This window comes from Notamacropus eugenii, chromosome 1, assembly GCF_028372415.1.
Source record: "Notamacropus eugenii isolate mMacEug1 chromosome 1, mMacEug1.pri_v2, whole genome shotgun sequence".
Classification (NCBI taxonomy): Eukaryota; Metazoa; Chordata; class Mammalia; order Diprotodontia; family Macropodidae; genus Notamacropus; species Notamacropus eugenii.
The window spans coordinates 528,362,252-528,390,204 of record NC_092872.1 but is presented as its reverse complement, the minus strand read 5'-3'; the positions used below and the strand labels follow the sequence as shown (position 1 = coordinate 528,390,204).

The 27,953-nt window shown below is 45.5% G+C and overlaps 2 protein-coding genes and 2 long non-coding RNA genes across 13 annotated transcripts in view; 2 read left to right on the top strand and 2 right to left on the bottom strand.

Annotated features, from left to right (window-relative positions):
- Positions 1–7,000, bottom strand: part of KHK (ketohexokinase) — an 11,867-nt gene extending 4,867 nt beyond the window's left edge. Inside the window, exons 1-4 of one of the 9 annotated variants that reach the window (XM_072633978.1) lie at positions 6,652–6,958; positions 4,355–4,471; positions 1,377–1,511; positions 1,054–1,188 (exon numbers count right to left, since the gene is read on the bottom strand). In XM_072633978.1, coding sequence (XP_072490079.1) covers positions 1,054–1,188; positions 1,377–1,511; positions 4,355–4,471; positions 6,652–6,743 — 479 coding nt within the window. In that variant the 5' untranslated portion in view covers positions 6,744–6,958. Of the gene's footprint in view, positions 1–1,053; positions 1,189–1,376; positions 1,600–4,354; positions 4,472–6,585 lie in introns of those variants that run through there. The other 8 variants (XM_072633982.1, XM_072633981.1, XM_072633984.1 and 5 more) reach the window with 8 other exon arrangements.
- On the top strand, positions 3,627–6,044 carry LOC140520194 (uncharacterized). The gene is made up of 2 exons (XR_011972429.1): positions 3,627–3,691; positions 5,568–6,044. It is a non-coding gene; the product is annotated as an uncharacterized lncRNA (long non-coding RNA).
- Positions 7,001–7,076: 76 nt separating the features above from the next.
- LOC140520193 (uncharacterized) lies at positions 7,077–16,873 on the top strand. 2 transcript variants are annotated; one of them, XR_011972428.1, is made up of 3 exons: positions 7,077–7,311; positions 15,473–15,584; positions 15,988–16,873. It is a non-coding gene; the product is annotated as an uncharacterized lncRNA (long non-coding RNA). The 2 variants fall into 2 exon arrangements; XR_011972427.1 differs by lacking the exon at positions 7,077–7,311 and adding an exon at positions 14,475–14,591.
- Positions 7,332–18,133, bottom strand: EMILIN1 (elastin microfibril interfacer 1). The gene is made up of 8 exons (XM_072633973.1): positions 17,967–18,133; positions 16,339–16,464; positions 15,563–15,777; positions 12,593–14,503; positions 10,325–10,441; positions 8,606–8,623; positions 8,270–8,407; positions 7,332–8,088 (listed from the first exon to the last, which is right to left on the bottom strand). Exons 1-8 carry the CDS (start codon positions 18,131–18,133, stop codon positions 7,751–7,753), a joined length of 3,030 nt encoding a protein of 1,009 aa, XP_072490074.1. The 3' UTR covers positions 7,332–7,750.
- Between the last annotated feature and the right edge of the window lie 9,820 nt (positions 18,134–27,953).

Genomic DNA, 27,953 nt, shown 5'->3' with positions numbered 1-27,953 from the left:
TGCTTATAGGTTACCTAGGCAGCAGTTAAAGCTCATCTTTATGGTTAGGAGGATCTAAGTTAATATTTGACTGTCCCTGGGGCCCTGAGCAGGGGTGCTCCTGATGGGAAGCTGTGTGGTACATTACCCCAACTATCCCCCAGGCATGTGATAAACTCTGGATAGGTAAAAGTGACCTCAATCATGAGAGTGTCTTGATTTCCACCTACCCAACCCTGACTCAGCCCATACTCCTTCCCAACACTTTTAGATACATGTTGAGGAGTGGGGTGAGGAAAGATCAGCTGGAGGTTCTTCCTGGGTTCTAGACATTAACAACTAATACAATCCAGTCAGTCCACCCTCCTAGAAGGCAGAGATTAGGAGTAGAGAGACTTTCTCTCATCTCTAAGGCAGCTGTTGTCCAATCCAGGCAGTCTAGGGACAGCTCTCATTCTTCAATCCTGGGGATCTAGAGGCAATTACTGGAAGCCAGGACTAAGCCCAAGGAAGGGAGGATGCCTCTGCCTCCAGAACCCTCTGTGCCAAGCACAATGATAAAGTATGGTCTTTTTTATGAGAGCTCTCTCTATAGGTATCTCAATCTCAGCTGGATGTCAGGATACAGGGAACATGCCAGTTCTGTCACTGGCCCTGGCTACTAAGAACAAGGGGAATGGGCTGATCTTCCCCAAAATGAATGGGCACATTGCACTCCATTATATAACACTCCCTTCACCAAACCCATCTGGCTTTAAGATAATTTTTCTTTACCCAAATGCAGGGGCTGATTAGCTAATGATGAAGGAATCAGAATACAAATTAAATTAGTTAACTGCCCACCCCTCCATGGTGCACAGCAGAGGTCAAACCACCGGGTTTAGCAACATCTGCTCACAACCCCATCCAACTTTGCCCTAATTAGAGATGATTCAAAATCATTTTCTGGCTCATTGTATGGGCAATTACAAGCAACAAGAAAGGCCAGAGAAGTTGACAGCAGAGATGCCCACAGTGGCCTGTGAGGGAAGACAGAGGACCTGATTGGTGGAATGTGCCAGGGACTGGTCTTACGTGTCATAGAGGACAATGGTACGGGAACCATTGGAGTTGTTGACAATGCAGCAGGAGCAAGGTGTTTCGCCTTTGTTCTGCCAAGCCACCTGCGACACGTCCACGCCCCGATACTTAAAGTCATTCACCAGGAAGCTTGGGGTGGAGTATGAGGTCATGGGATATAGGGGGGAGGGGGAGACACAGGTTAGAGCCTATGAATGGCACAGCCCTCCCATGGTGATTGGAAGTATGCCTTAGAACACCTGGGGTACTGTTGGGCAAGAGATGAGTCCTGGCCTAGTCCTGGGTATATCTCTGTTGATGGGAACAGATGTACACACCTGTTAGCATGCAGGATGGTACGGCTGCCAGTGGCTGCACTGATGATGACAGTGGAGATGGGGATGGAGCCCACACGCTGGGGGACTGTGTAGCGCAGATCCACAGAGTATCGGCGAAGGTCATCCAAGACAAAGCTGCCAGGTGTGGGGGGAGTACCACACTGGCGAGCAGTTTGACAAAGGGCCTGGGGGCAGGAGGGGGCTGACAGGAACATCTGGGACCCTGGAAAGCAGGTGAAGGATAGGAGAGCAAGCAGCACAGGGAAAGACAAGGGTAAGGCAGCTTAACCCCTAACCTTGGAACCACCTCCCAGATCACATAAGAAGCAGAAAGGAACAGATGTGAAAGCAGCAAAATGTGTATGGAAGGGGGGAGTGGGGAGGGTAGTTAGGACAAGTTTTTTTAGGGGACCTCATACAAAACAAAATCTGTAGTTTTAAGCAAGCAGCTACTAGACTAGCTGCATTACTGAGGCCAGTTAGCATCATCTGCTTCAAAACTCCTGTCCAACTGGAAGTGGTCCCAGGAGGTTCAGACCAGGCCTTCCAGTCTGAGGACCCAGAGTAGGGACACTTGTAAGGCCTTCTCTATCCCCCAAGGAGTTTGGGATCTTTTCTGATTTTCAGGATTTTCTAGGAATCCCCAGAAACTCCAACAGCCAGAATGAGTCTGAAGTTAGTTCCTATAGTCCAAAGACTCATAAGACCAAAGAATACTAGAGCTGAAAGGGAGATTGTCGATCCAAATTTCCTCATCTTACAGAAGAAGAAACTGAGGCCCAGAGACATTTTGAAAAAATAGCAGCTAACATTTACATACCGCTTACTATGTGCCAAGTAATGTGCTAAGTGCTTTACAATTATTATTTTATTTGATCCTTACAACAGCCCTGGGAATTAAGTGCTATGATTATCCTTTTAAAGAAGAGGAAACTGAGGCAAACAGAAGTTAAGCCATTTGCCCAAGATCACCCAGACAGTAAGTGTGTAAGACCACATCTGAACTCTGGTCTTCCTGACTCCAGGCCCAGCACTCTGTCCACTAAGCCATCTAGCTGCCACATGCTCTTCTGAGACAACAGGAAGTGTCACAGTCCTGCTCTGTGCCAAAAGCTGAGCAGAATTAATGACTGATGACTGAAGTGATACTTTGTCCCCCAGCATGAATCCACATGAGCACCATGATGGTACTCTGGAAGGACATTGCCACTCCATTTTGAGATACTCAGGTCCCAGTTGGAAGTTCCCCTACCCCCCCAGTGACTGATACTTTTGTGTTACACAATTATTTCTAAGGTCTCATTAATACAAAAACCCCGCCTATGGCTCTGTAACATAAAGTCCCTTTCAAGCCCTACAATTCTAGGATTCTATTAATTTCCATTTCCTTATCTACCATAGCCTCCCAGGAGGCACCAACTCTCTGTGAGGCTGCTATTTCTTCCTTCTTCCCTACAGTGCCTGGTAATATTGGCACCCTCCCCACCCACCTACACACACATTTTAAGCAGGCAGCTACTTGACTAGCTGCATTACTGAGGCCAGTTAGCATCATCTGCTTCAAAACTCCTGTCCAACTGGAAGTGGCCCCAGGAGGTTCAGACCAGGCCTTCCAGTCTGAGGACCCAGAGTAGGGAGACTTGTAAGGCCTTCTCTATCCCCCAAGGAGCTTGGGATCTTTTCTGATCTTCAGGATTTTCTAAGAATCCCTAGGAACTCCAACAGCCAGAATGAGCCTGGCACTAAACCTAAAGATTTGGAATATGAAAAGCTGAAACCTGACACTTGAATTTACTTCCCTGTTGGTCACTACTCATTTAAGATTTCCCAGGCCATCTCATGTATGTGGCATCACATCCAAAGCACTGGGATCCCTATTGAGATGAGCATTTCAATCACAGTGGGGGTACAAAGGGCTGGTGCACCACAGCTCAGTAACCTGGCAGCTTGCCTGCTGTCCACAATGGGCAAAGTTTGGGCCTCACCTTCCCGATAAACACTTGCTGAATCTGCAGAGCCTAGGGTCAAAGGGTTCTTGGGTACTTGCAATGCCTGACAAAAGGACAGTGTGGACCACATGCTGAACTAATGGTCAACTGACAATGGAGAGATGTAGAAGTTATAGTTACAACTTTACTACCTACTTTGTGGGTAACCTTGGACAAGTCCCTTTCAGTGGTTCAGAATGCTCAGCAGCAGGACAAACTAAAAGTGTATGTAGGAAAGAGGAACCATACAGAAAAACTGCTTTTGTTTTTCCCCTTGGACTCTTCACAGATATTCAGACCCATGGAGCATAAAGAGAGGAAGGGAAGGTGAGTTCTTAATATTCCTTCTGCCCTAATCCAAGAGTACAATATATACATTCATGCACAATATAATCATTCATTGCAACAATAATTTATTAAGTGCCTACTGCATACCAAGTGTGGTGCTAGGCACTGGTGATACAGAGAAAAAAATCTTCAGGCTCTGCTTCAGGAACCTTCCATTCTTTTAGCTAAAAATAGCTTTAAAAATAGTAGAAAAGCATGTTGACTGGTCTAAAAGAAAGTAAGGAAATGGAAAACAGGAGGAAAAAGCCAGCAGTAGGGAAGAGCCAAGGAAACAAGCAAGAGCGAAGGACTAGATATCTCTGGAAATAAAGCCTTAATAAGAAGAAAACTAATTAAACATTCTGGAGCTAAAACTGCATACTTAACAATTCTCCAAAGGGACATTTTTTCTCCTATTTCCCCTCCCCACTTAAAGCTATAGATGGATCTTAGACACTGTTTAATTCAATTTCTTCATTTTAAAGATGAGATTAAGGTCCAGAAATGACAAGTAAAATCCTTGAGAGAGCAGAACCCATAGCCAATCTTTGGGAACCATTCTTTTTCCCCTCCTCTACATAGAGATTCACCAGGAATATACCTCCCTCCACTGGTATTGCAGAGGCTAACTCTCCTAAGAGGTCAGGTTTTCTCCATACTCACTCAGCAACATGACCTGGAGCCAAGGAGCCCATGAAAGCACAAGGAGCTCCTAGGAGGGAAAGGACGGTACAGGAGTTGGAGGCATTGCCACCACGCTGCCATCTCTGGGTCAGACACCTAAAAGGAAATGAGGGCCACTATTATCTTCAAAACCTAGAACATTAAGACCACACATTCCATCCTTACTTCCCGAGGACAGAGACTTCCATTTTTTGTCTCTATAGCTCCAGCATGTAGCATAGCCTGCAACACAGTAGGTGTTTAATAAATGCATGTTGAACAAATGAATCTATTACTAGATGAGAGGGGTGAAGCTAATCCCAGAAAAGGGCTCAGGTCTCTACTCTTACTACAACTCCTAATGCAGTTGGGCTCAACACATTTGTCCACGGACTCCAGGGTGAGTTTCCCCCAGTACCTGCAGAAGAATTAGCTGCATGACTCCTATTGACATCAAGTGTGATAATCAGAAACCGAATAATCTGATCAAATCCCTGGTATTTGGCTGGTCCTCACTTTCCCTTATTTCCTTCACAATGCTGAATCACATCCTTCCATGAATAAAGCTACAATCGGATTATAATATTAGCCTCTCTGGTAACTGCACCAACCCCAGTGAACTGAGTCAAAACTACTTCAAAAGAGGTAAAGGTACCAAATTTGCAATTAAATAAATAACTTTTTCTTTGGAAGGATATCAGTAGTATAAACCAAAGTTTAAAATACTTAAAGTTAGAAACTATAGCCTAAGAACAGTAATTTTTTAGTTTGTAGATGAAAAGGTTGAAAGGTGGCCCACCTGTAAAGTGTCAAGTTTACAAAATGTTATCAGATGGAAGATGGTAACTAGTTGTTCTCTGTCTTCACAGAAGACTGAACAAGAGAATATTGGCTTAAACTGCATTTGAAGGGATTTAGATTAGTGAGAACACCGTCTTTATTGTTTTACTTTCAAAACTCTTTTTACATTTTCTCCTTAATACAACCCTAACCATTAGGTATAACAATGATCTCTATTTCACATAAAAAGAAATTGAAAGGTTACAGTCAACTAGTAGCCCTGGAGCCTAGGCCTCCTGATCCCCAAGTCTAGTGTTAGTTATCCTCTGAAAATGCCAGGCTTGTTAAGCAGGAAATTAATATTAAAAAAGTTCTGGAATCTTTTTCTGAGATCTCTCTCTCTCTCTCTCTCTCTCTCTCTCTCTCTGGACAGGGACAGACAAGTTAAATAACTTAACTTGTCCACGAGCAAAACATAGTAAGCCAGAATTCAAAGTCAGGTTTCCTACAAACCCATGCTGTACTGTACACGGTACTCTACCACGATTCGGGAGAGTCTTTCTGGGATTCTATGCTGAAAGTGACGATGATATTGGACAAGAGTCTTAACCATGCTACTGATTTCCAGGAGATCATTTCTGTCAACTGTCTGAATGGTAAATGCCTCAGAGATGGATTTACTCTCTCTAATAGGGCCAATCCAGGAGGCATCTAGGCCTCAAGTGGCTGAGAGAACACCCTCTTCCTATAACTACCTTGTGCCAGAGCTCCAAGCAGAAGCCACCTAACAGTTTCTCTGTGCTTCTTTCAAAACCCTGACTACAAAGATACAGTGCATGTGTAATCTCAAAAATCAAGAGTTTGGTTGAAAGTTTCATGGACCTAGAAATGAAAGAGATCTTCAAGGTCATTTAGTCGACCTCCCTCATTTTACAGATCCGGTGCAGAGGACAGTGAGTTGTTCAAGTTTACCCACACAGTTGCGTTGTTGTGACTCCCAGTGAAGGGCACTTTTTTTTGCACTTAATATTATCTTCCCCCCCATTCCCCCAATTACACGCAAAGATGGTTTTCAACATTTTTGTAAGGTTCTGAGTTCCAAATTGTCCTCCCTCCCTCCCTCACCTCTCACCTCCCCGAAACGATAAAGGTAATATGGCATGTATAGTCATTAGCATGTTTAACAACATTTTCAGGACACTTTGATGACTGTACCTGCTCCATAACCTATATAGTTTTGCTGTTTCAGGGAGGTGAGAGGTGAGGGAGGGAGGGAGAAACATTTGTCTCTCATCCGGAAGGAACGGGCCAAAGCCAGAGTGACCTCGGGGGTCTCCCTACTGCAACCCCAGGGAAGGACTGGAAAACTTCACGAGTTCGGGGAAATGACCAAGGAGCAAAAGGATGCTCAGCCCCTAGTCACCCCTCCAGGTCCGCGTCCTCGCACGCACCTCCCCACGCCAGCGGCTTGACCCTCGCGGGGAGGGGGCACGTGTGGGCCGACACGAGCTCGCTACCTGCTGTCCGTGTCCTCCTCGGGGTACTTCTCCACCACGCTGATGATGTCTAGCACCACGAGCCCCACGCACAGAATCTCCTTGTCTTCCATGAGCTCCGCGCTGCTCTGGCCTCCAGCCGCCCGCACCGCTTCTTATCTCCCGGGTTTCCCCGGCTCCGCCTGCCGGGAGCTCCACCCCCAATCCTGCCACCTCCAGGCCTCGGTCGCGCTTTCAGGCCATTCCCTCCTGGGAGCGGGAAAAACGAGGGCCAAGGGCCTGGGACCAAGGGCTTTACCAGCGCCCGGCTGCGGCGTACCAGCCTCCGCTTCTAGGTCCCGACCCGCGCCCGTTCGGCCCTCATCCAATCACAGCAGCGTACTCAGCCCACGTGAGAAAACAAACACCTCCCCCCCCCTTCCCGCAGATCACGTGATCCCCAGTGGCAGGTCCAGGAGGCCGGAGGCGCCCCCTGGTGAGCGTCTCGGACATCCCCAGCTGCCCTGGGGATCCTTTCCCAAAGCCGGACACCGGGGCCTAGGCGAGAATCAGGACCCCGGACAGCAAAGCGTCCCCGAGACCTGATCCCACGTCACGCAGGGCCTCCCCTGCAGCACACAGCCACGGACAAAGCCCTCCTTTCGGCACCTCCCTCCACTGCCCCTCCGCTTCCCTTCGCACGTGAGTTAGGACCAGGCTGATTTTCTTAAAAAAAAAAAAAATCTTTATTCCTGAATAGTTTAGTACGGGGGGGGAGGGGCGGGGTGGTGGACGGGGCCGGACCTCGGCCGCCTGAATAGGGGTGGAGAGGTGAAAAGGGGGGTAGGAGGGCCCTGTCCAGTCCCAGGCCCACACGTGGGGGTGGGTGTTTAGCTCCGCCTAAGGGTAAAGGCCCTGGACTCCCGGACGGGCAGTGGGGTATGGTCCAAGGTCACGGGCTCCGGGAGATGACCCCTCTGTGTGGCTGGCCGAGGGCCAAGTAAACGCAGGCGCGGGGCCAAGCCTCCCCTTCCCCCGTAGGGCAGCCCCCCCGCCGCAGTCCGCCCTCCCCCACGTCTTCCTTCCCCCCGAATGCAGGCGGAGGCTGGGCCTTCGTGGGGTGTCGGGCGCGAGGACCGCGCTAGTCGTTTCCGTAACCCAGGTCCTCGTAGAGCAGGGCTCCGCTGAAGAGGGTCAGCGGCTCCTCCGAGTGCGCCAGCTGCCCCCTCACCAGGTCGATGCAGACCGTGTCCCCAGCCCGAAGGGGCAGGATCAGGCTGAAGACCCCCAAGGCGCCCGAGCTGGGCCGACTCTCCGCCACGGGCTTATTTTCGAGCCCCTCGGGCTCGTAGCCGCCCGAGTCGATGCGGGCTACGCCCTGGTTGGAGCGGGACAGCACGGCCTCCACCTTTTCGTGACGGTGCCCAGTGAGCACGGCGCTCAGCAGATAGCGGCCAGCCTGGGGCGCGGTGAACAGGCCTGGTCACAGGGCAGGGAGAGAAGGACGGGGTCAGCGAGGTGAAGGGCGAGGTACGGGGCAAGAAAACCCATCCCAGCGCCTACGGGGAACGCTGTTAGCTCAGGACTGCGGGGCCCGGCCTGCCACAACCTCCTTTCGCGCCTCGAGTGTTTCCTGACCCTCCCCCTTCTTCCCCCTTACCAGTCTCTGGGTCATAGTAGCCTCCATCGTTGAGTAAGACCTTGTCAAAGGGAATCGTGCCTGGTTCTGTACGGGGTGAACTCAGCGCGGCTGAGAAAGACACTCGAGGTACAGGGGCGGCTGCTGCTCCTTCCAAACCTGGGGGTGGGGAACGGGTAAAGTGGTCACTGGGGCTGAGGGAGGGAGTTCATACCCACCTCACTCTCTTCTGCCCCACCAGCTCAATGTGGCACCCTTCTGCTCTGTTAAATGCTGGTTCTATCTTAGCCCCTCTTGCTTGATTTGTTCGCGTTGAACGAACGACTCGCAGCTTCTGCTTCCAAAAAGAATACATACCCTGTTCACCTGGGAGACCTGTAGGAGAAGGAGATGTATTAATTAGGAGCTGCACAGCATAAGTTCATTTACTCAGCAAAGAGTAAAACACCTACTACAGGCCTAAGCAGAATAACTGGGGAAGAGAAGTAGGGGTTCCGGTTTTTTCCTTTCCAGATTGAAAACTCCTAGTCCCCCGTTTTTTAACTCTCTAGAAGAATGCTTCCTTGTCCAACACTAAGTCATGCTTCAAGACTTCAAGGGTCTGTAATTTTTTTTTTTTTAGCGTGGGTACTCCCTCTGCTAACCCAGGCTGCAGCCTCTCTCTGACTCATGTCTTGTTCTCTAGGACTGGGAGGCTTTTGTTTCTGTCTTTGTCTCTTCTTTATCTTAAACAGTTTCAGGAGGTTAATAAATACCTGTTGGCTGAATTACATAGTAGATGGTATTCAAGAGTGGAGGTAATGGACAGATTCAACAGTGTTTGGCCAACATAGTGAAGAGCCTCTTTACACCAGCTAGGTTGATTCTTCAACAACAGACATGGGAAACCCTGCACCAAACTCATCAAATTGTCCTCAGCTTCACAGGGTTTGTCAGAAGTTTTGCTTTACTAGTAGAGCCTTCAAGAATTTAGGGTCCTTGCCACAATATAATGAGGCATCAGGGGAGGTTGTCATTAATACAAAAATATGAATTTCCTTATTATTTGGTTGACTCAAAGAATATTTAAATTGGATAGATCACAGGTGTAGAGCTGGAAAGACCATCGAGGTCAACCAATGTAACTGTCATTTTAGAGGAGGAAAATGACTTATGGGTATCAGTTGAAGGAAGAAGAAAAGACTTAGTGGGGGACATGACAACTTTCTTCAGGTGTTTGAGGAGTTGCCATTTAGAGCAGGGATTAAACTTGTTCTGTTTAGATTCAGAGGGCAAAATCAGGAACAATGCAAGTTGCAAGGTGGCAAATTTGGGCTGATGTCAGGAAAAACTTCTAGTGGTAAGAGCTGTTCTCCTTTCAGTGGAGGTCTTCATGCAGGGTTGGATGACACCTTGTTGGTAAGTTACAGCAGGGATTCCTTTTGTGTCTGGGTTGGACTAGATGGCTGCTGAGGTTCTTTCCAACTTTCAAAGTCGATATTCTGTGAAGCTCAGAGAGGTTAAGTGATTTGTTCAATGTCACACAGCTAAGAGTGGCAGAGTGGAGATGTGATTCCTAGTCATGAGCCCAATGCAGTGCTCTTTCAGTTATACTGAGCTACCTCTTACAGGATGTCAGAGCACATTTAGGCCAGCCTCATGCATGAAGCATGCATCCCCCCAACAGCATCCTGACAAACGAGACATTCAACCCATTTTGAAGACCTCCAAAAGATCCTACTCAATCAACAAGTATTTATTAAGCTCACCCATGTGGATACACACATGTATATATGTAAATAGGAGGTACTTAGATGATTCATGCAGAATAGAAAGGGCCCTACTGGTTTTTGAGGCTGCTCATTCTACTTTGGGACAGCCCTAGTTGGAAGAATTTTCCTCATATTGAGCCAAAATCTACTTCCCTGTAATTTCTACCCACTCTTCTTAGTTCTGCCTTCTGGGGCCAAACATTAGGATGACTACAGATGGCCTCAGGCACTGAGTTCTCTTCTCTGCTACATAGTAGTAAGCTAGAAAAATTATAGGATGGGTGCTATCTAGGTCAAAACCAATTTTGAATGAAATGTCACACACCTGGAGGTCCAATGGGTCCTTCTTTGCCATCTTTGCCAGGTAGTCCAGGGGGTCCCACAGGGCCTGGAGGTCCTGGCTTTCCAGCAGGGCCTGGTGGCCCAATCTCCCCTGCTGGCCCTGTAAAAATGAAACTAGAGTGAAGTGAAGCAATAGGAAGGGTTGCAAAGGGCAAAAGAAGGTAGGCGCCAGAGAAACCAGAGCTGAGAAGTGGCCAGGAGGTAGCCAAGGGGGAGACAGGACAGGCATAGCCTATACAGACTGAAGAATGTATTAGGAAATAGGTGAGAAGTGTGTGATGATTAGGGATACTCAACCTACTTGCCATATCTAGTCCATACAGGCCAAAGATAGCACATGAGCTGATTTTCAGTGGCATATGGACTGGCTTTTTGGCTACTTGCCTACTACTACAGTCTGTGTCACTAGATCTGACACAAGAGGTAGTTTGAGGTTATTACCTTCTCCAAGCCCCATCCTCCAACCCCTGCTTGTACCCTTGATTCCATCAAATCACTTCTTAGTCCTTGCCCCTTTATCCTTCTCTCTATAATCTTCAGTCTTTCATTGTCTATCAACTCCTTCTCTGCTGCCCACAAATATGTCCAGATTCCCTTCGTTATTAAAAAACCCTTGGTATCCTCCTATATCTTATCTCCCTTCCATGACTAAATTCCTAGGGGGAAAACATCTTAATCCCTTCACTTTCTCTTCTTCCACTCACTGGTTGACTCCTTACCATTTGGCTTTGGTCATCCCTGCACCTCTCTCCTCAACATACGCTTGAATGCAAGTGCTCTAAGATTACCATTGATTTTTGAATTGCCAACTCCCATACTCTGCTCAATTGTCATCCATTTCCACCTCTCTGCAGTATTTGACACTGTTGAACATCTCTTTCTTCTTGTATTCTCTCTCCTTCCTGGATTTTTATGATATTGTTCTCTCCTGGTTCTCTTGACTGATTCCTCCTTTTTAATCTCTTTTGCTGGATCTTAATCCGCGTCCCTGTCCTTTTGCATAGGGTATACCAGAGGATTAAGTGCTGCACCCTTTTGTCTTCTATCTCTACACTCTTGGTGATTGCATCAGCTCCCATGAATTTAACTATCATTTCCATACAAATGACTCCAAAATTTAAATATATAGTTTTCCATCTCCTGAACTCCAAACTCAAATCATCAACTGCCTGCTGAACACATTCAACTACAGTAGTGTCCTGTAGATGTCTCAAACTTAACATGTACAAATGAAACTCATTTTATTTCCCCATGAGCTCAGTACTCTTCCAAACTTCCACATTTCTTTTCTTTTTTTCTTTTTTGTAAAATTTCCACATTTCTATGAAAGGTACCACCATCCTTCCAATCACCCCGTTTTTCAGCCTGAAAGCCATACTTGTTTCCACATTCCCTTATCTACCATATCTAATCAGTTACCAAGTATTGCTAATTCTCCCGCTACCACCTCCCTCACATCTGTTCCCTTCTCTCCATTCACACAGACACTACCATAATTCCAGTCCATCACCTCTCGAACTATTGCAGCAGCACGCTAATTAATCTCCAAAACTGATCACGTTCTTCTTCAGTCCATCCTCCACCAAACTGTCAAACTGATATTCTTAAAACCCTGTCTTTGCCTTGTTCAAGAGGTGAACTTGTAGTGACTCCTTATTGCCTTGAGAACAAAATACATACTCTTCTCTTTGGCGTTTAAAGTCCCTCATAGTATGACTCCTGACCTCTTTCTAGGCTGCTTTCATCTTGCACACACCCCAAAGTCCAGCCCAATTCACTTCCTTGCTATTCACTGTAGTCAGTTTTTCTCTCTTGCCTGCAAAGACACATACTTGGTTGGAATGCAGCTCCTCCTCACCTGCTCCTTGCAAGTCACCTCAGGTGCCACCTTCTTCTACATGAGACCTTTCCTGATTCTCTCAGAATTACTTTGTTTATTTTTTGTATTTGCTTATTTGTGTCCATGTCATTTCCTCTCACTAGAAATGTAAAATTCCTTGGAGGAAAGGATTTTTTGTTTGTTTGTTTAAGAGGCACAATAAATGTTGGTCAGATTGAATTGAATGCCTGAGGGATGGAGGCTGGGACCCTGGAACAGCACTTCTGAAAGAGGGGCAACCAGTTATAGGGGAGTTGGAGAGGAGAGAAGGATTAGATGAGAGATGGGGTAGATACAAGGGATCTCAGGAAAAGGAGACCTCCTGGACAGTCACATCCTTCCCCCTCCATCCCTTTCTCAAAGGGTTCTTACCAGAAAGGTCACTTTGGCTGAGCTCATGTAGCTGTTCTTCCAAAAGAAGGAGAGAGCTGTTGAGAGCTCCCAGCCTTCGGCCAAGGCCAGCTTGACCACCCAACAGTTTCTCCAGCAGGGCAGCTTGGTTTTGGCTAGTGGTGTTGGTTTCCCGTAAGCCAGCCCAGAGGCTAGCCACATGATTTGAAAGCCCTTCTCGAAGCCCCCTCAATCCTCCAGCCACCGTGTCTAGTCGCTCACATATGCCTTCAACCCGAGTCAGTCGTCCCTCAAGGTTTGGGCATTGTCCGACTTGAGTTTGCCCTTCTTCTAGAATGCGCAGCCGTTCTTCACTCTCTGTTGCATGCTCTGTGGCCTCCTGTTGTAGTCGATTGATCTCAGAGATGATCCTATCTTTGGTGACTCCCAGGTCAGCCAGGTCTGCCCCTTGGCCCTCCACTGCCGTCTGTAACTCCCTCAGTGAGTCATTGAGGGAACTGAAGGTGAGGATGACCTCTGAGAGTTCCCCTTGCATTGCCCTAAGGGCTGCACCTGAACTGCCCCCAAAAACACTAAACCCATCCAGTGGGCCCCGCCCAGGTCCCCCCACTCCTGTACTGCTCCCAGGGTCTCCTGGGGGCAACAAAGGGCAGGAACAGTGCTCTACTCCTTCTCTTAACCGGCTTAACTCCTCCTGAAGTTCACTGCAGCCCAGACAATCCCCTCCTCTAGCCTGCATCCTCTCCTCCAACTGGGTCAGCCTCCCAGTTGTTTGGTTTAACTGAAGTAATAAGTCCCCAGGCCCTTCACCTTGCATACCCAGCTGATCCCTCATCCGTCCTATTTCCCCTTCCAGTCCATCCAGAGCTGCCTGTAAAGACTCTCCAGCCACCCCCATCTTATGTAAACTGGAACCCACCAGCCTCAGTTGACCCTCATTGTCCAGGATCCTCCGTTCCAAGTCACTGAGGATGGCACTGATTTGTGAATCTTGGGCCCCTGGGTAAACAGTGCAGAGTTGCCCACAAGCCTGCACGGCCCCTTCCACTCTCTCCTCTAGCACATGGAGCCGGGAATCTAGTTCCTGGCTCAAGTTGGTCAGTCGCCTTTCTAGCCTAGTGAGCTGCCCCTTGGCTCCCTGAAGCCAGGGACCCAGGCCTCCCGGGATGGTGTGGCCACCTTCCACGTTCTCAGATGGGCCCAGCGTAGAATTGAACTGATCTTCCAGCCATGAGAGGCGAGTGGCCAGACTGGTATAGCCAGGAGGATGGCCTCCCTGCCCAGCTGCACCCTCGAGCTCTCCCCCTCTCCGACCACTCAGCACGTGCACAGAACCAGCCACCACATCCAGCCGACGTTCCACATCTCCCAGCCTCTGGCCTAGCTCGGGAGCACAGCAGCCAGGGGAAGGCACCCAGCCCCCTGCCAGCCGCTGGTGAAGCTCCTCCCTAGCTTCCCTCTGATGTTGCTGTACAGAATCAAGGAGTTTCTCCAATTCATGGAGGTGTTCCTGGTCCTCCCGGTATTGCCTGCGGAAGTCATCTAGTCCATCCATGCAGCTGGAGCAGGATTCCTGCAGCCTCTGCTCCATCTCCTGGAGCAATTTCTCTGCTGGAGATGGCTTGCCCAGATCAGGGCCTGGAGTGCCACCTCTGTTGTGGAACAGATCCAGTTCCCTATCGTGGGTGGAGATGCGATTATCCAATAGTTGTAGCTGGTGTTGGATCTCAATGAGGGTCTCCTGCACTCCAGGCTGGGCAGCTGCATCAGCGGGTGGGCGTCTTCCATTAAATGCTGTCTCCACAACCTGTTGGATATCCTCAGCCAGACGCCCACTCAGTCCCTGAAGGGTGCTCTGGAGCCCTTGCAGCTCCTTTGACATGCTTTGTACTTTCTCCTCTAGGTGCTTTAACTTCTCAGAGTCCCCAGGACCTAGAAAAGGGGTTAGAATGAGAATTGTAACCAAGCAGACTGGAAAAGGAAAATCACTGATTCTGTTCTAGTCCTAACTTTTTTCCAGGTAAATAGACACCTCATCAAGGCAGCTAGTTGGCTCAATGGATAGCTCTATCTAGCTGGGCTTAAGAGTCAGGAAGACTTAAGAGTCAAGAAGTTCATATCCAGTCTTAGACACCAACTGTGTGACCCTGGGCAAATCACTTAGCCTCTTTTTGCCTAACCCACTGGAGAAGGAAATGACAAACCACTCTAGTATCTTTGCCAAGAAAACTCCATATAGGGTCATCAAGAGTCAGACACAACTGAGCGTCTTCCCCCCTCCCCACTCCATGTTCCAGAAATAAAAAAAAAAGGCTTATGGAAGGCTTACTGATTTGTTTTTGTTAGGTAGGATGTACATCAGAAAGTTGGTACTCAATAATAATTATTATTAAGAGGAAAGGAAATAAAGCTCAGCCTGAGGGGACCATCATGCATACAGAGAGATGCTCAAAGCGCAGAATATTATGTCATGGGACCTAAGGTCTCCAAAGTCCACACTGTACCTTGTAGTCTTGTGTGCATGCAAGGACTCGGAGTCTCTGCAATTCGCTAGAGTTGGGAAGTTAGTATGTCTTTCCATGGATTCTTTGTAGGAGAGGCATTTTCATTTTAAGGGTCATCTGTGTCACCCACAAGGAGCCCTTGCCAATTTATGCACACAGATCCAGAGGATATGCTCTGTCTGATCACCCCTCACCTACTAAAAGGGAATTGCTTTACCTCCCTGGCTAGCACGCGCACACACACACACACACACACACACACACACACACACACACACACACACAGCTGTTTGCTTCTAGGGTTGCAGAGTAGGGCAGACAGTCTTTGAGGAAGACTATTACCTATCTGTCAGGCTCATTTTACCCGTACTTTAAAAAAATTTTTTTCTGTTTTCAGGAGTAATGGCCCTGCCTCCAGTTATGTGGCCCCACATTATCCAGACAGGGCTACTCCATCTTCGTTTCTCTTCTTATTCCTGGTACCTACCTTCTCCTCCAAGTCCACTCAGGTAACTGCCGGCACTGGACCCTGAGAGATTGGGACGGGCTAGATGAGGCCGAGGGTGGGGAGTGGTAGTACCTAGGGCTGGGGTTGGCCCCTCACTACAGTCCTCACCCCCGAAACCCTGGCAGCACCGCCATTCCATGTCCGTCACTGTTTTATAGGCTACTCTGTATCGAGGGCGGAGGAAGCTACGATACCTAAGGGAGAGATAAGGTGGGATAGAAGTAAGCGTTGGACATAACATAGACTTTCCTGTACCATTAGTCATCTTTTTCTGTGAGTGTGCTTAGCTTTTTGAGGAGAGCTGATTCAGCTTTACACAGCTTTTGTACGTAGGAGCACCTAGCACAGATTTTTGCTCAGTAAATGTGCTACTGATGACTTTCTCTTTTTGTCTTAAAAACCAGGCTTGTGAGGAAGTCCGGCATAGTCTCCAGGTGATTCCTGGATCCCTGCAAGAGAGCCCACATGAGCTTGCCCACATTTTTTCCTCCTGTGCCCTGCTTCAGTCCCAGATCTGGGCTCCCAAAACAGAAAGCAGCACAAGGGGGCAGCAAGACGTCCCTGAGTGGGTTCTCAGCTCAATCTCTCTAGTCTATATTTCTAGCTCACCACTGACTCTAAATGGCTCTAACCTCCACTTCCAGGCTCAGTCCCATATCGCTTCTTTGGCCTCCAGTCAAATTCCCTGGTTTTGCCATCTTGATCTGGTCTCCCACCCCCACCCAGTCTCCATTTTCCTGGCCCAGGCAACTCACGTGATAGTTCGGGGACACTGGGGCTGGCCCCAGCCACAGGCCTGGTAGTCGGGTTTGACAAAGGTCTCCACCCCGTCTTCCAGTACACAGCTCACTGTCCGAGTGACCACGTAGGCACACCAGTTCCTGCAGGCATAACCATCAAGGCCTGAGCCTTGAAACAAGGACCCCAGGAAGAAGGCAGGGGATGGAGCTGCACAGAGGCAGGGCCGTCCATTGGGCTCTCTCCCCGTACCTCCTGGATCAGTAGGGGGTCGTAGAATAACTTTTTAGAATGGGGAAGCACAGAATAGGAAAAATGAGTGCCTCCTGACATCCAGAGAATACTCTTTAGGAGCCTGGAGGAGGCCAGGTATACATCCATTTGCTTATGTATAGATGTGTCTATCCATAGTTGTTGCCATGAGTCTGGGAACTTGTGTGTCTGCATATGCTCATGGGCATAGAATTCTAAATGGAACCATTTAATTTTAGAGCTTTGAATGTTTGTCACCTCGTGATATCTATGAATACCAAGTATGTACATATGTTTATATCTGTATGTTTCTCTATGTGAGTTTGTTTACGTGAGTGAGATCTATCCTGCCGGATGTTGCCCTAAGACCTTCAGGGGAAAAGAGTTAGGGCTTTTCCCTTTCTCTGCTGGTCACAGCCCAGGACTGATAAGGATAATGGAGGCATTCACTAGTAGTTACTCACCACTCCCTTCCCACTCTGCCCCTCCAACACCACACACACACACACACACACACACACACACACACACACACACACACACACACACACACACACACACCAAAAAAACATTTCCAGTTTTCAGTATATCTATATAGGGCTCCCCATCTATATAGGGCCTCTGATCTGTGACAGGATCAAGTGAGGGTCAGAAGGGCAAAGGGTAGCAAGGAGAATAGGGTCAGTAACACATTAAGGGGAGAGGCAGGGGCAGCCAGGGAGGTAAAAGGAACAAAAGGGTAGAAATGAATGCAGGGGCTGTTCTTTCAAGTCCTGGCCTCCCTGCCCTACTATGCGCAGTGAGTAGTCTTTTTCAGAGTATGTATAGCCCCTGTTGCCCAGGGACTATGGGTGGGCTAGGGGAACCAGAGGCTAGAGAGTGAAGCAAAGTAGGGCCTGATGTGGTCTCAGAGCAGGGAACCCTTGGTAGGGAGCTAAGGAGCCATCACCTCTGGGTTACCTTTAACCAGTTCAGTCAGGTTTATTTCTAATGTGAAATTTTTAAATATATTTTTCCCAATTATATCTGCATTACATGTATATTACAATTTACATGTAAAAACAATTTTTAACATTTGTTTTTTGAGTTCCAAATTCTCTTCCTGTTTCCCCTCCCTTTTTTAAGAAGGAAGTAATTTGATATAGATTATACATATGCAGTCATGCAAATCATCAGGTTTATTTCTAAACCCAAAACTCCATAAACCTGGCAGGCTAGGCCTAGGTGAAGGTCAATGAATGCATGGAGTGGCCTGGATATGTAATTTTTGTTCCACCCCTCACCCCACCCAAGTCTCAGTTTCATTCCTCTGGGGAAAAGGTGGTAGAGGTGGTAGGAAAGTTTCAGGGAAAGTACTTGAGGAGTGGATGGGGCTGGGGGTCAACGCTCTTACCTGTGGCGACTAGCTGGGCGGTGGACACTCTGAGCCTGTGGCCCCCCAGGAGTGAGGGGCCGGGCCCCAGTGTAGAGGCTGTAGCCCCGAGATGGGTAGCTTGCAGCCCAGGCTGCCCCAGCCAGCAAGCAGCAGAGGCAACAGCTCCAGAGTGAGGTGGGGGCCATGCTGGGGGAGGCTCCACTCTGTGCCCGGCCTCAGCTGCACATCCCAGCCCAGCTGGCTGCTTCTGCCTCAGTCCCAGGGGGATCCTGACGCTCCTCAGAAGGAGAGAGAACCCCTATCCCCCCTTCCCCAGCTTCCTGCCTGCCAGAGCCTCACGCCCCCTCTATCCTGATCCTTCCCCCCTCCTCTTTCTGTCCCTCCCTCTCTTCTTTCCGCTCTCCTTTCCTCTTCAGAAGGGAGTCTGTTCTTTTAGCACCTAGTCCTCCAGTTCTTCTTTACCTATTTGGATCTGTCTCCTCAAGCCCCTCTCCCTGGCCCCCTCACAGCCCTCTCCTTGATCCCCACTCTTCTGGATTTCCTTGCTACCTTCTTTGCCCCATTCCTTGCTCACTGGTTCCTCTAGGATGATGAGGCTGTGCCCCTGTGGCGGCTCTGAGTGAGGGTGGCTGTGTGGGGCGGGCCCTGGCCTTCTGCTTCTCTCCCTCCCCTCCCCCCAGTCTGGCTGGAGGTCCAGCCTACCAACCCCCCCACCCCCCTTCCAGCAGCTCCACATCTGCTTCTTGTTAACGCCGGGAAGGAGAAAAAAAAGGGGGGGGGTGAAACAGAAATGTGGAGTTGCCGCCGGGCAGGGGGCCAGCCGCTCAGACAGGGCCATATGGAGCCAGGGCCAGAGCTGGGGCGGGAGAAACCTGGGGCCGGCCACTCATATAGGGAGTCCGAGCAGCAGAGACAACAGCAAGACCAAGAGTTAATCTGGGGATTGACTCTGGGATTGGGGTGGTTGGGGCTGGGGGAGGCATACCTGGGAGAGGTGGGGGAGGGTCTGGAGAACTTGTGTCTTGGCCAGGACATAGAAGAGAAAGAGGGAATCTGGAGAGAAGAGGCTAGCTAGCTCCTGTGGATGATTTGGGGCACTTAAGCCTCTCAGCCTCAGTTCAATTCAGTGCAATTTACTTAAGTGCCTACTATGTGCAAGGCACCGTGCTAGGTGCTAGGGGTAGAAAAACAAGATGAAAAATGGCTGCTATCCTCACAGAGTTTGTGTTCTAGTTTGAAAACACATAAACATGCATACTTTATGTATACGTGTATGTATGTGCACACATATCATTTCAAGAAGAGAGGGAAAGAACTAGCAAGGGCATCAGGAAAGACTTTTCAAAGGAGATGCCATATGAGCTGGGTTTTGAAGGAAGCCAGAGATTCTAAGAGGGAGGCAGGAGTATGCTGGTAAATGTTTAATCACCAGCTCTCAAAAAATTTACCACACATTTTTACACTTAATCTGCATCATTCACATTTTCTCTGTCACTTTCACTTTCTCAAGCCTAGACTACCAACAAAACAATAAATCAAGCTCTGAGTTGTCGCAATTTCTGCGATGAAAAGCTCACACTGAAAATTTTACAATCAGCTTTCCAAAGACAGTTTGAGTTGGGAAGTGAGGAAGGCACACATTTAGGAATCAGGGATGGGTGGAACAGGCCAGTTTCCCAATGGAAAGAGATTAGAGGCTGGACTGAATAAATTCAGTTCTTAAGATTCTATGTTTCTATGACATTTAGAGAGCAGAGAAGGTGATTTGGGGTGGAAAGGTGATTGAATTCAGATCAAGTATGAGATGATGGTAAGCATCCACATAAAACTGTCCAACCGGAATTTGGAGGTGTGGAAACGAACCTGGAGAGACAAGGTGGATGAAGTGGGAGATTTGGTTGGAAGCAGATGATGCCAAATATCTCAGAATATCTTGGAATACCTTCACAGTAGGTTGTAGAACACCTTGATAGTAGGTTTTTGAATATCCTCACAGTAAGTTATGGGATACCCTATAGATTGGACTGTGGAATATCATCAGTGTAGGTTTGTTGGAGACTCTCACTGAAAGTTGAAGACATCCTTACAGTAGGATGAGGGACAGAACCCCTCATAAAAGGCAGACAGGATGAGTAATGAATTTCAAGTACCAGGGCATTGGGAGCAGCTGGTGGAGGATGTAAGCATTGATGGAGATAATATACAAATCAGATGAATGGAGTTGGGAGGTTGGAAGAAGCAATAGTAGCAGCCTTACCTGAAACTGTTTGAGAGTCATGGAGGATGAGGATAGAAGGTGGGGTTGAAAGGTCATAGTGGCAGTTGGTCAGATGGAGGAGAGTGCTGAGGTTCCAATGGCAGTTGGCTAAGGAGGGGTCCCTGAGCTACATGAAAGGTGGGGTATAGAGAGAGTAGTACCAGGTCTCTTCCATTTGCGTGTATACACTTGGAGTCTTTGACAGGAAAAGGCTCACATCACAATGCAAAGAGCCACTAGAGTATGGTAATAGCCACAATCAAATTCTCAGTGAAAGAATGACATTTTTCAAGTAAATTAAATAAATTTTGTGCCACTAAAATGTTTTTTCTTTTGTATCTTCTTATCAGAAGCAAATTTTAAAAAAAGATTTTCTCTTAAATATTAATGTAAGTACATTTACTAAAAATCATCAAGAAACTTACAGATCATAGAATAAATGTCTAATCAAATCCTCAGCCAAATTTAACCACTTATATCTTGATCAAATAGAAAAACCAACTCAAATGAAATTAGTATACCAAATAATTTAAGAAAATAAGTTCTTAATAAAGATACACGAGCTAAAAATCTTCTGATTTTGTGTACGTTTTTTCTTTGGTTTTGTTGATATATACACATATGTAAAAGTGGAAATGAGGCAGGTAGGTGCAAAATAGGTAGATCTCAGGGCCTGGAGTCAGGAAGACTAATATTTCTGAGTTTCCATCTCACTACAGACACTAGCTGTGTGACCTTGAGCAAGTCACTTAACCCTGTTTGCTTCAGTTTCCTCATCCGTAAAATGAGCTGGAGAAGGAAATGACAAATCATTCTAATATTTTTACCAAGAAAACTCCGAATGAGGTCACAAAGAGTTGGACATAACTGAACAACAAAAGTGGCAAAGGGTGCCTTGGGAACTAAAGGATTCCCTCTAGTTGGAGGTCTTCAAGCAGAGGTTGAATGAACACTTGTTGGATATGTTATGGTGGGGATTCCTTTTTGAGTATGGATCAGACCAGATGACTACTGAAGTTTCAACTATAAAATTCTGAGTTACATGCAAGGTGTCCCATAAGTCAGTACAGTTTTAAGCTTTAATAACTTCAGAAGTATAACTGCTTAAAAACTTACCAAAACACCTGCATTTGAAAGGCTAATCACATACACTTTAAAAAAATATTGTTGTTTCTATTAAAATTCAGCATCATCGCTATCTTTTGCTATACCTTACTGTAGTTGATTTCTGAAATTTGCAAAACTTTTATTACTGCTCAGTGACCAAAAGGATTTCTAGGCTTAAGATAATCCAAGGAGTGCAGTTTTGATGCCTAGAAACAGTTTTGATATGACCTCACAAAAAAAAAAAACTCTAACAGAGAGAGATCAGGTGACTGAGGTAGCCTATATCAAATCTACTGGTCTGAGAAAGTATCAGTATTATGCACATATAATTCATAATAAGCAGGTACCTATCTCGTTAAAATTACAATTTTATTATTTAAAAGACACAAAACTAAGTAGGTGCAAAGGAAATTTGAACAACTAAGCTTTCAAATGATTTTTTTTAAGCATACAGAATTTCTATTTGTGAAGTTATCAAAACTTAAAACTACACTAAGACTTTTGGAGCACCAGGTGGGGAGGTTGGACTTAGCATGCATGCTCTTTTGACTCTCCTGTCTTCACTTTGCACATGGTAGGGATATAGGTATCAATGGGTAATCCAGGCCATACTAATTGGCACTTACAGATTTACCAGGAAGCAAGTAGAAAATAGACAAAGGAGAGTTTTATGATGAACTGCTCTTTTCTCAGATGCCCCTGATAATGGGGAAGAAAGATATACAGTTTGAATGAGACTTATTAGGGCCATGCCAGCCCAGGTGGCAATCCAACTTGAGTAGGATTTCATAGCAAGAATCTTCATGCAGTGGGGACCACATTCTTTATTTTCATTCCTTTCAACTCTTCTCTTTCCCCATGTGCAGCAGGTAGCACAAGTGTTAGGGCAAATAATAATGACATAGTAATAATTATATCCTCCATTTACATACTACATCTTTAATACTTATTTGTGATCATATGACAGTGCTCCAATGTGATCTCATTGGCTTGGCTTTTCAATAATCCAGATCATCCCCTACTTCCACCCCATCCCAAACCCCTTTGGCCCTGGTTTCATGTCTCCCCATAATTCACCAAAGGGGGTCCACCCAACATGCTTTCTCTTGACAATTTTTATTAGTTAATTAATTTTTAGTTTTCAACATTTACTTCTATAAGCTTTTGAGTTTTAAATTTCTCCTCCCTCCTCCCCAAGAATGCATGCAGTCTGATATAGGCTCTACATATACATTCATATTAAATACATTTTTACATTAGTCATGTTGTAAGAATTAGGACCAATAGGAGGAACCATGAGAAAGAAGAAACAAAACAAAACACCAAAAATAGAGCAGATAGTATGCTTCAATTTGCATTCAGACTCCATAGTTCTATTGATGTGGATAGCATTTTCCATTGTGAGTCTTTTGGAGTTGTCTTAGATCCTTGTATTGCTGAGAAGAGCTAAGTCTACGAGTCAGTCATCACACACTGGCAGTTACTTTGTACAATGTTCTCCTGGTTCTGCTCACTTCACTCAGCATCACTTCATATAAGTCTTTCTAGGTTTTTCTGAAATTCGCCTGTTCATCATTTCTTATGGCACAATAGTATTCCATTACATTTATATATCATAACTTGTTCAGCCATGATGGGCATCCCCTCAGTTTCCAGTTTTGGGCCACCACAAAAAGAGCTGCTATAAATATTTTTGTAAAATAGTTTGTATTTTTGTATACTTGGGTCCTTTCCCCATTTTTATGATCTCTTTGGGATACAGTCCTAGAAGTGGTATTGCTGGATCAAAGGGTATGCACAGTTTTATAGCACTTTGGGTGTAGTTCCAAATTGCTCTCCAGAATGGTTAGATCAGTTCACAACTCTACCAACAATGCATTAGTGTTCCTATTTTCTCACATCTTCTCCAACATTTATCATTTTCCTCTTTTGTCATGTTAGCCAATCTGATAGGTGTGAGGTAGTACCTCACAGTTGTATTGATTTGCCTTTCTCTGATCAACAGTGATTTAGAGCATTTTTTCATATGAGTATAGATAGCTTTAATTTATTTCTCTGAAAACTGCCTGACCATTTATCAGTTAGGAAATGACTTGTATTCTTATAAATTTGACTCATTTCTCTGTATATTTTAGAAATGAGGCCTTTATCAGAAACACACTATAAAAATTGTTTCCCAGTTTTCTGCTTCCCTTTTAATCTTGGTTGCATTGGCTTTGTGCAAAAATCTTTCAATTTAATGTAATCAAAATTATCCATTTTGCATTTCACAATGTTCTCTAACTCTTGTTTAGTCATAAATTCTTCCCTTCTCCATAGATCTGACAGGTAAACTATTCCTTGCTCTCCCACTTTGCTTATAGTATCAGCCTTTATACCTAAATCATGTACCCATTTTGACTTTATCTTGGCGTAGAATGTAAGATGTTGGTCTATGCCTAGTTTCTGCCATACTATTTTCCAGTTTTCCCAGAAGTTTTTGTTAAATAGTGAGTTCTCATCCCAGAAACTAGAGTCTTTGGATTTATCAAACAGTAGAATTACTGTAGTCATTGACTATTGTGTCTTGTGTAGCTAACCTATTCCACTGATCTACCACTCTGTTTCTTAGCCAGTACTAAGTAGTTTTGATGACTGCTGCTTTATAATACAATTTAAGATCTGGTACAACAAGGCTACCTTCCGTTGCATTTCTTTTCATGAATTCCCTTGATATTCTGGACCTTTTGTTTTTCAAGATAAATTTTGTTATTATTTTTTGAGCTCTGTAAAATAATTTTTGGTGATTTGATTGGCATGCCACTGATTAAGTAAATTAATTTAGGTAGAATTGTTGACCTATCCACTGATTTTTCCAATTATTTAGATCTCACTTTATTTATGTGAGAAGTGTTTTGTAATTGTGTTCATAAAGTTCCTGGGTTTGTTCTGGCTGGTTTTCTCTTGACATCTTGACATCTTACCATGTGACCAGACCATCTTTTTTGTTCACATATTTCTTTAATAACATCTATTATGCTACTTTAGGGGAATTCTTTGTAAAGTGTCAAAGTCTACTTGCACATACCATATACTTCTATTGCCTATTGACTTTAATTCTTATTAAACCTTACAGCATTATACCACCAGAGGGATATCATTGGTTTTTTAAAAAAGGACCCCCTATTTCAGGGAGAAGCTTCTAGCTTAGGTCCTTTGATTCTAGCCTTAGGGCTCTTTCCACTATAACCTGCTGACTCTTAGCTATAGTATTACATTATTGCAATCTGTCTTCCTTCTCCTTCCTCCATCCTTCCCCACAAGAAAACCATAAATGCCATGTGAGCAGGAATCTATCTGACTTAAACTGTATGTCCCTCCTCAGGCTACTCCCTGAAAAATCACCAGGAACATAGTTAATTAAGCCTCTATCAGGCAATGGCTGGCTGCCCTCTAATTCATTGAAAAAAATTTTAAATTAAAATTTATTCTTTTAATTAACAGAAATCTATTACCTCTCCCTCCCACACATTCCCCCCCCCCCCAATTTGAGGAAAAAGAAAAACAAATTCCTTATAACAACTATACATAGTCAAGCAAAACAAATCCCATTGATGGCTTGTGTTAACTGCACATACACACACACGTCTTGTTTTAAACCCTGAATCCAACACTTCTCTGTGAGGCACTGGTTTTCTGCAATCACAGCTTTCAGAGTTGCTTGTTTTGGCAGTGTTGTTATTGTAGAAATTGATGTTCTGGTTCTGCTAATGTTCTTCATCAGTTTATTTAAATCTTAAAAGTTGTTCATTTTTATAATATTGATGTTATGGTATAAATCGTTCGGATTCTGTTCACTGTCCTGTCAGTTCATACAAAAATTTTCATGTTGCTTTGTAATCATCTTGTTATTCATTTCTTACAGCACAACAATATTCCATTACGTTTACAAATAGCAATTTGTTCAGCCATTACCTAATTGATGGGACCCCTTAGTTTCCAATTTTTTTTACTGCCACAAAAAGAGTTTCTATATTTTTGTGCATATAGGGCCTTTTCCTCTTTGTTTCATTTCCTTGGGATATAGATCTAGCAGTGTAATAGCTGAGTCAAAGGGTATGCTCTATTTAGTAACCTTTTGTGAATAATTCCTAATTCTTTTCCAGAATTGTTGTACCCTATCTTCCCACAGTCATTCCAGCATGTCATTTTTTCAGTTTTTAAACAAGCTTTGCTGTTCTTATGGCTGCCCTCTAATTCCATCAAGTTTGATAAATGAAAGGGGTAACAAACTATAAATATTTCCTTAAACTTCATTCAGGACCATAATATCTTGTTGTCTGTTACATGTCCCTTAACATTCAGCTAGATGGTGCAGTGGATAGAGTGACAGGCCTAGAATCAGGAAGATATGAATTCAAATCTGGCTTCAAACACTTTCTAGTTGAGTGACCCTCAAATTCTCAGTTTCCCTATCTGTAAAATGGGGATAATAATAGCACTTATCTTCCAGGATTGTTAGGAGGATCAAATATGATAATTGTGAAGTGCTTAGCATAGTTCTAGGTGCATAGTAAGCACTATATAAATGTTAGCTATTAGTCCATCACCTTGGCTGTAAGACAAGCATTGGATCAAGGGTCTCCAGATCAATCCCTTCTCTTGACTAAATAAGTACTGTATCTGTTTTTACCGATGAGGTAGCTAAGGCCCAGCACAGTTAGGTAAGTGGCATTCTCTTCCTCCCTGCATTCAAATGGAGAAAATGCTGGATTTGAAGTCACAAAATGTGGGCATGAATCCTACCTAGCTCAGTTTACTTATTACCTGTGTGACCTTGAACAAGGAACAACATCTTTGTACTTCTCCACCTGCAAAATCAAGACATTGAATTAATGGTACTTATCCCCTTCCAAATCTGAACAACAAGGACCCAATCTCCTCCCCTAATATTTCCCAACATGGCTTAGGTCAGGGCTTTCCCCTCAAAGCACTAAACTGGGAATGAGAAAACTTGAGTTAGAATTCTGGCTTTGCTGCTTGCTATAATCTTGTGACTTTGGGCAAGTCTCTGCCCCTCTTTGTTCCTCTTTCCTCCTGTGTAAAATGAGGGGGTGAAGCGACATCATTTTGAATCAGATACTTTCTTTGTTGTTATACATACTATGTTCCCACACCAAGGTCCTGTAGCCTCCTTTTCTTGAATTGTGGGGTTTCTGTTTTCACCATCCCTAGACAAGTCCACGACACTTGGTAGTCCTAAAAACATTTTTTTTTTTTGCATCTTCATTTGAAACTTTCCTATAGCAATCTCCTGTAATATTTTCCCCTTACTGGGGGTTGTGGCTCCATCTTTCCTAAGTGTTATGCTGAGTCTTATACCTTCTTTAGGCACAGGTTTCTGGGAAATATACAGGTATACAGTAGCTCATAACTCTAGGCCCTCCCAGGATACAAATTTCCAGCTCCATTCACTATCTCTCATCCCAGCTCCTCTAGCTCTCAGCTAGGCACCCTTCTGCCTTTCATCTCATATCTGATTTTAGTTTCCTGAGAGTCTAGGTCAAACAATCCAGATGCAGGGGTGGGTAACCTGCGGCTTTTTGACTGAGTCCAAGTTTTACAGAACAAATCCCTTTAATTAAGGGGATTTGTTCCATGAAGTTTGGATTCAGTCAAAGGGCAGCACTGGAGGGCCTAGAGGGCCACATGTGGCTTTGAGGCTGCAGGTTCCCCACCCCTGATCCAGACAAATCCTATATAGAGGACCATTTTCCCTTTGGTTATTTGTAGGGCATAGAAAGCACTAGAGGGTGGAGAAGATAATAGGGGGGCAAACCTAACTCAGCAACTGTAGGATTCTTCCCCTCTCTCTACCTTCTCCCTTCTTTCAGACCTTTGTGGGGAGGGAAGACATGATTACTGTCTTCAAGTATTGTCATTCAAAGAGGAATTAGACTTTGTTTCTCCCTAGAGAGCAGAATTAGGAGTAAAGAAAGGGTGAAAGTGTCAAAGAAAACACCCCAAGTACTTTCTAGAGCTGTCCAAAACAGTTTGGTGTAGAGTTGATGGGACCCCTATCACTGGAAGTCTTCAGGTGAAATTTGGGTAACCTCTTGCAGGGTCTCTTCTAGAGGGAATTCTTCTGAAGGTTGGGGTTGGACTTGATGGCTGCTGCGGTCCCTTCAAGCTAGGAAATTCTGTGATTCTATGGGACTGATTTCCACTGAAGAGACGCTTAACATACTGAAATGTACCTGGGAAAATGCTCTAATGCCCCGTAGGTCAGTGTGTTCTGCTTTACCTCTGGGAATCTGAAGCAATCCCAAGAAGTTTGGTTTTGGCTTGGCACGGTTTTCTACATTTGGGAAGCCTCAGCTTCCATCCAGGATCAGCCTAGGGGTTTGAATCCACAAAGTGGGAAGCTGTCTCACTGGGCCCTCAAACTGCTCCAGAGGATCTGAACTAGGAATGACAAAACATTTGGAGAGGCTTTCGGTTTCTATGGCTGGGCTTTCCCAGGAGGAAAATTTAGCTGGAAAAAAATTCCTGCCATGGGTCAAAGTGGCATATGCCTAAGGCACTCAGTATGGGGCTTATGGTAATAGGGTGGGTTGGAGAGAGGAAAAGAGAAGAGATTCTAAATACTGAAATGTCTGAAA

Excerpts from the sequence above, each read along its gene's own strand:
- EMILIN1 (XM_072633973.1), bottom strand. The coding sequence starts at position 18,133 with ATGGCCCCCACCTCACTCTGGAGCTGTTGCCTCTGCTGCTTGCTGGCT. Across the intron at positions 15,778-16,338 it reads CAGTGTCCCCGAACTATCAC|GTATCGTAGCTTCCTCCGCC; the intron begins GTGAGTTGCCTG and ends TCTCTCCCTTAG. Across the intron at positions 14,504-15,562 it reads GAGTGGACTTGGAGGAGAAG|GTCCTGGGGACTCTGAGAAG; the intron begins GTAGGTACCAGG and ends CCCCTTTTCTAG.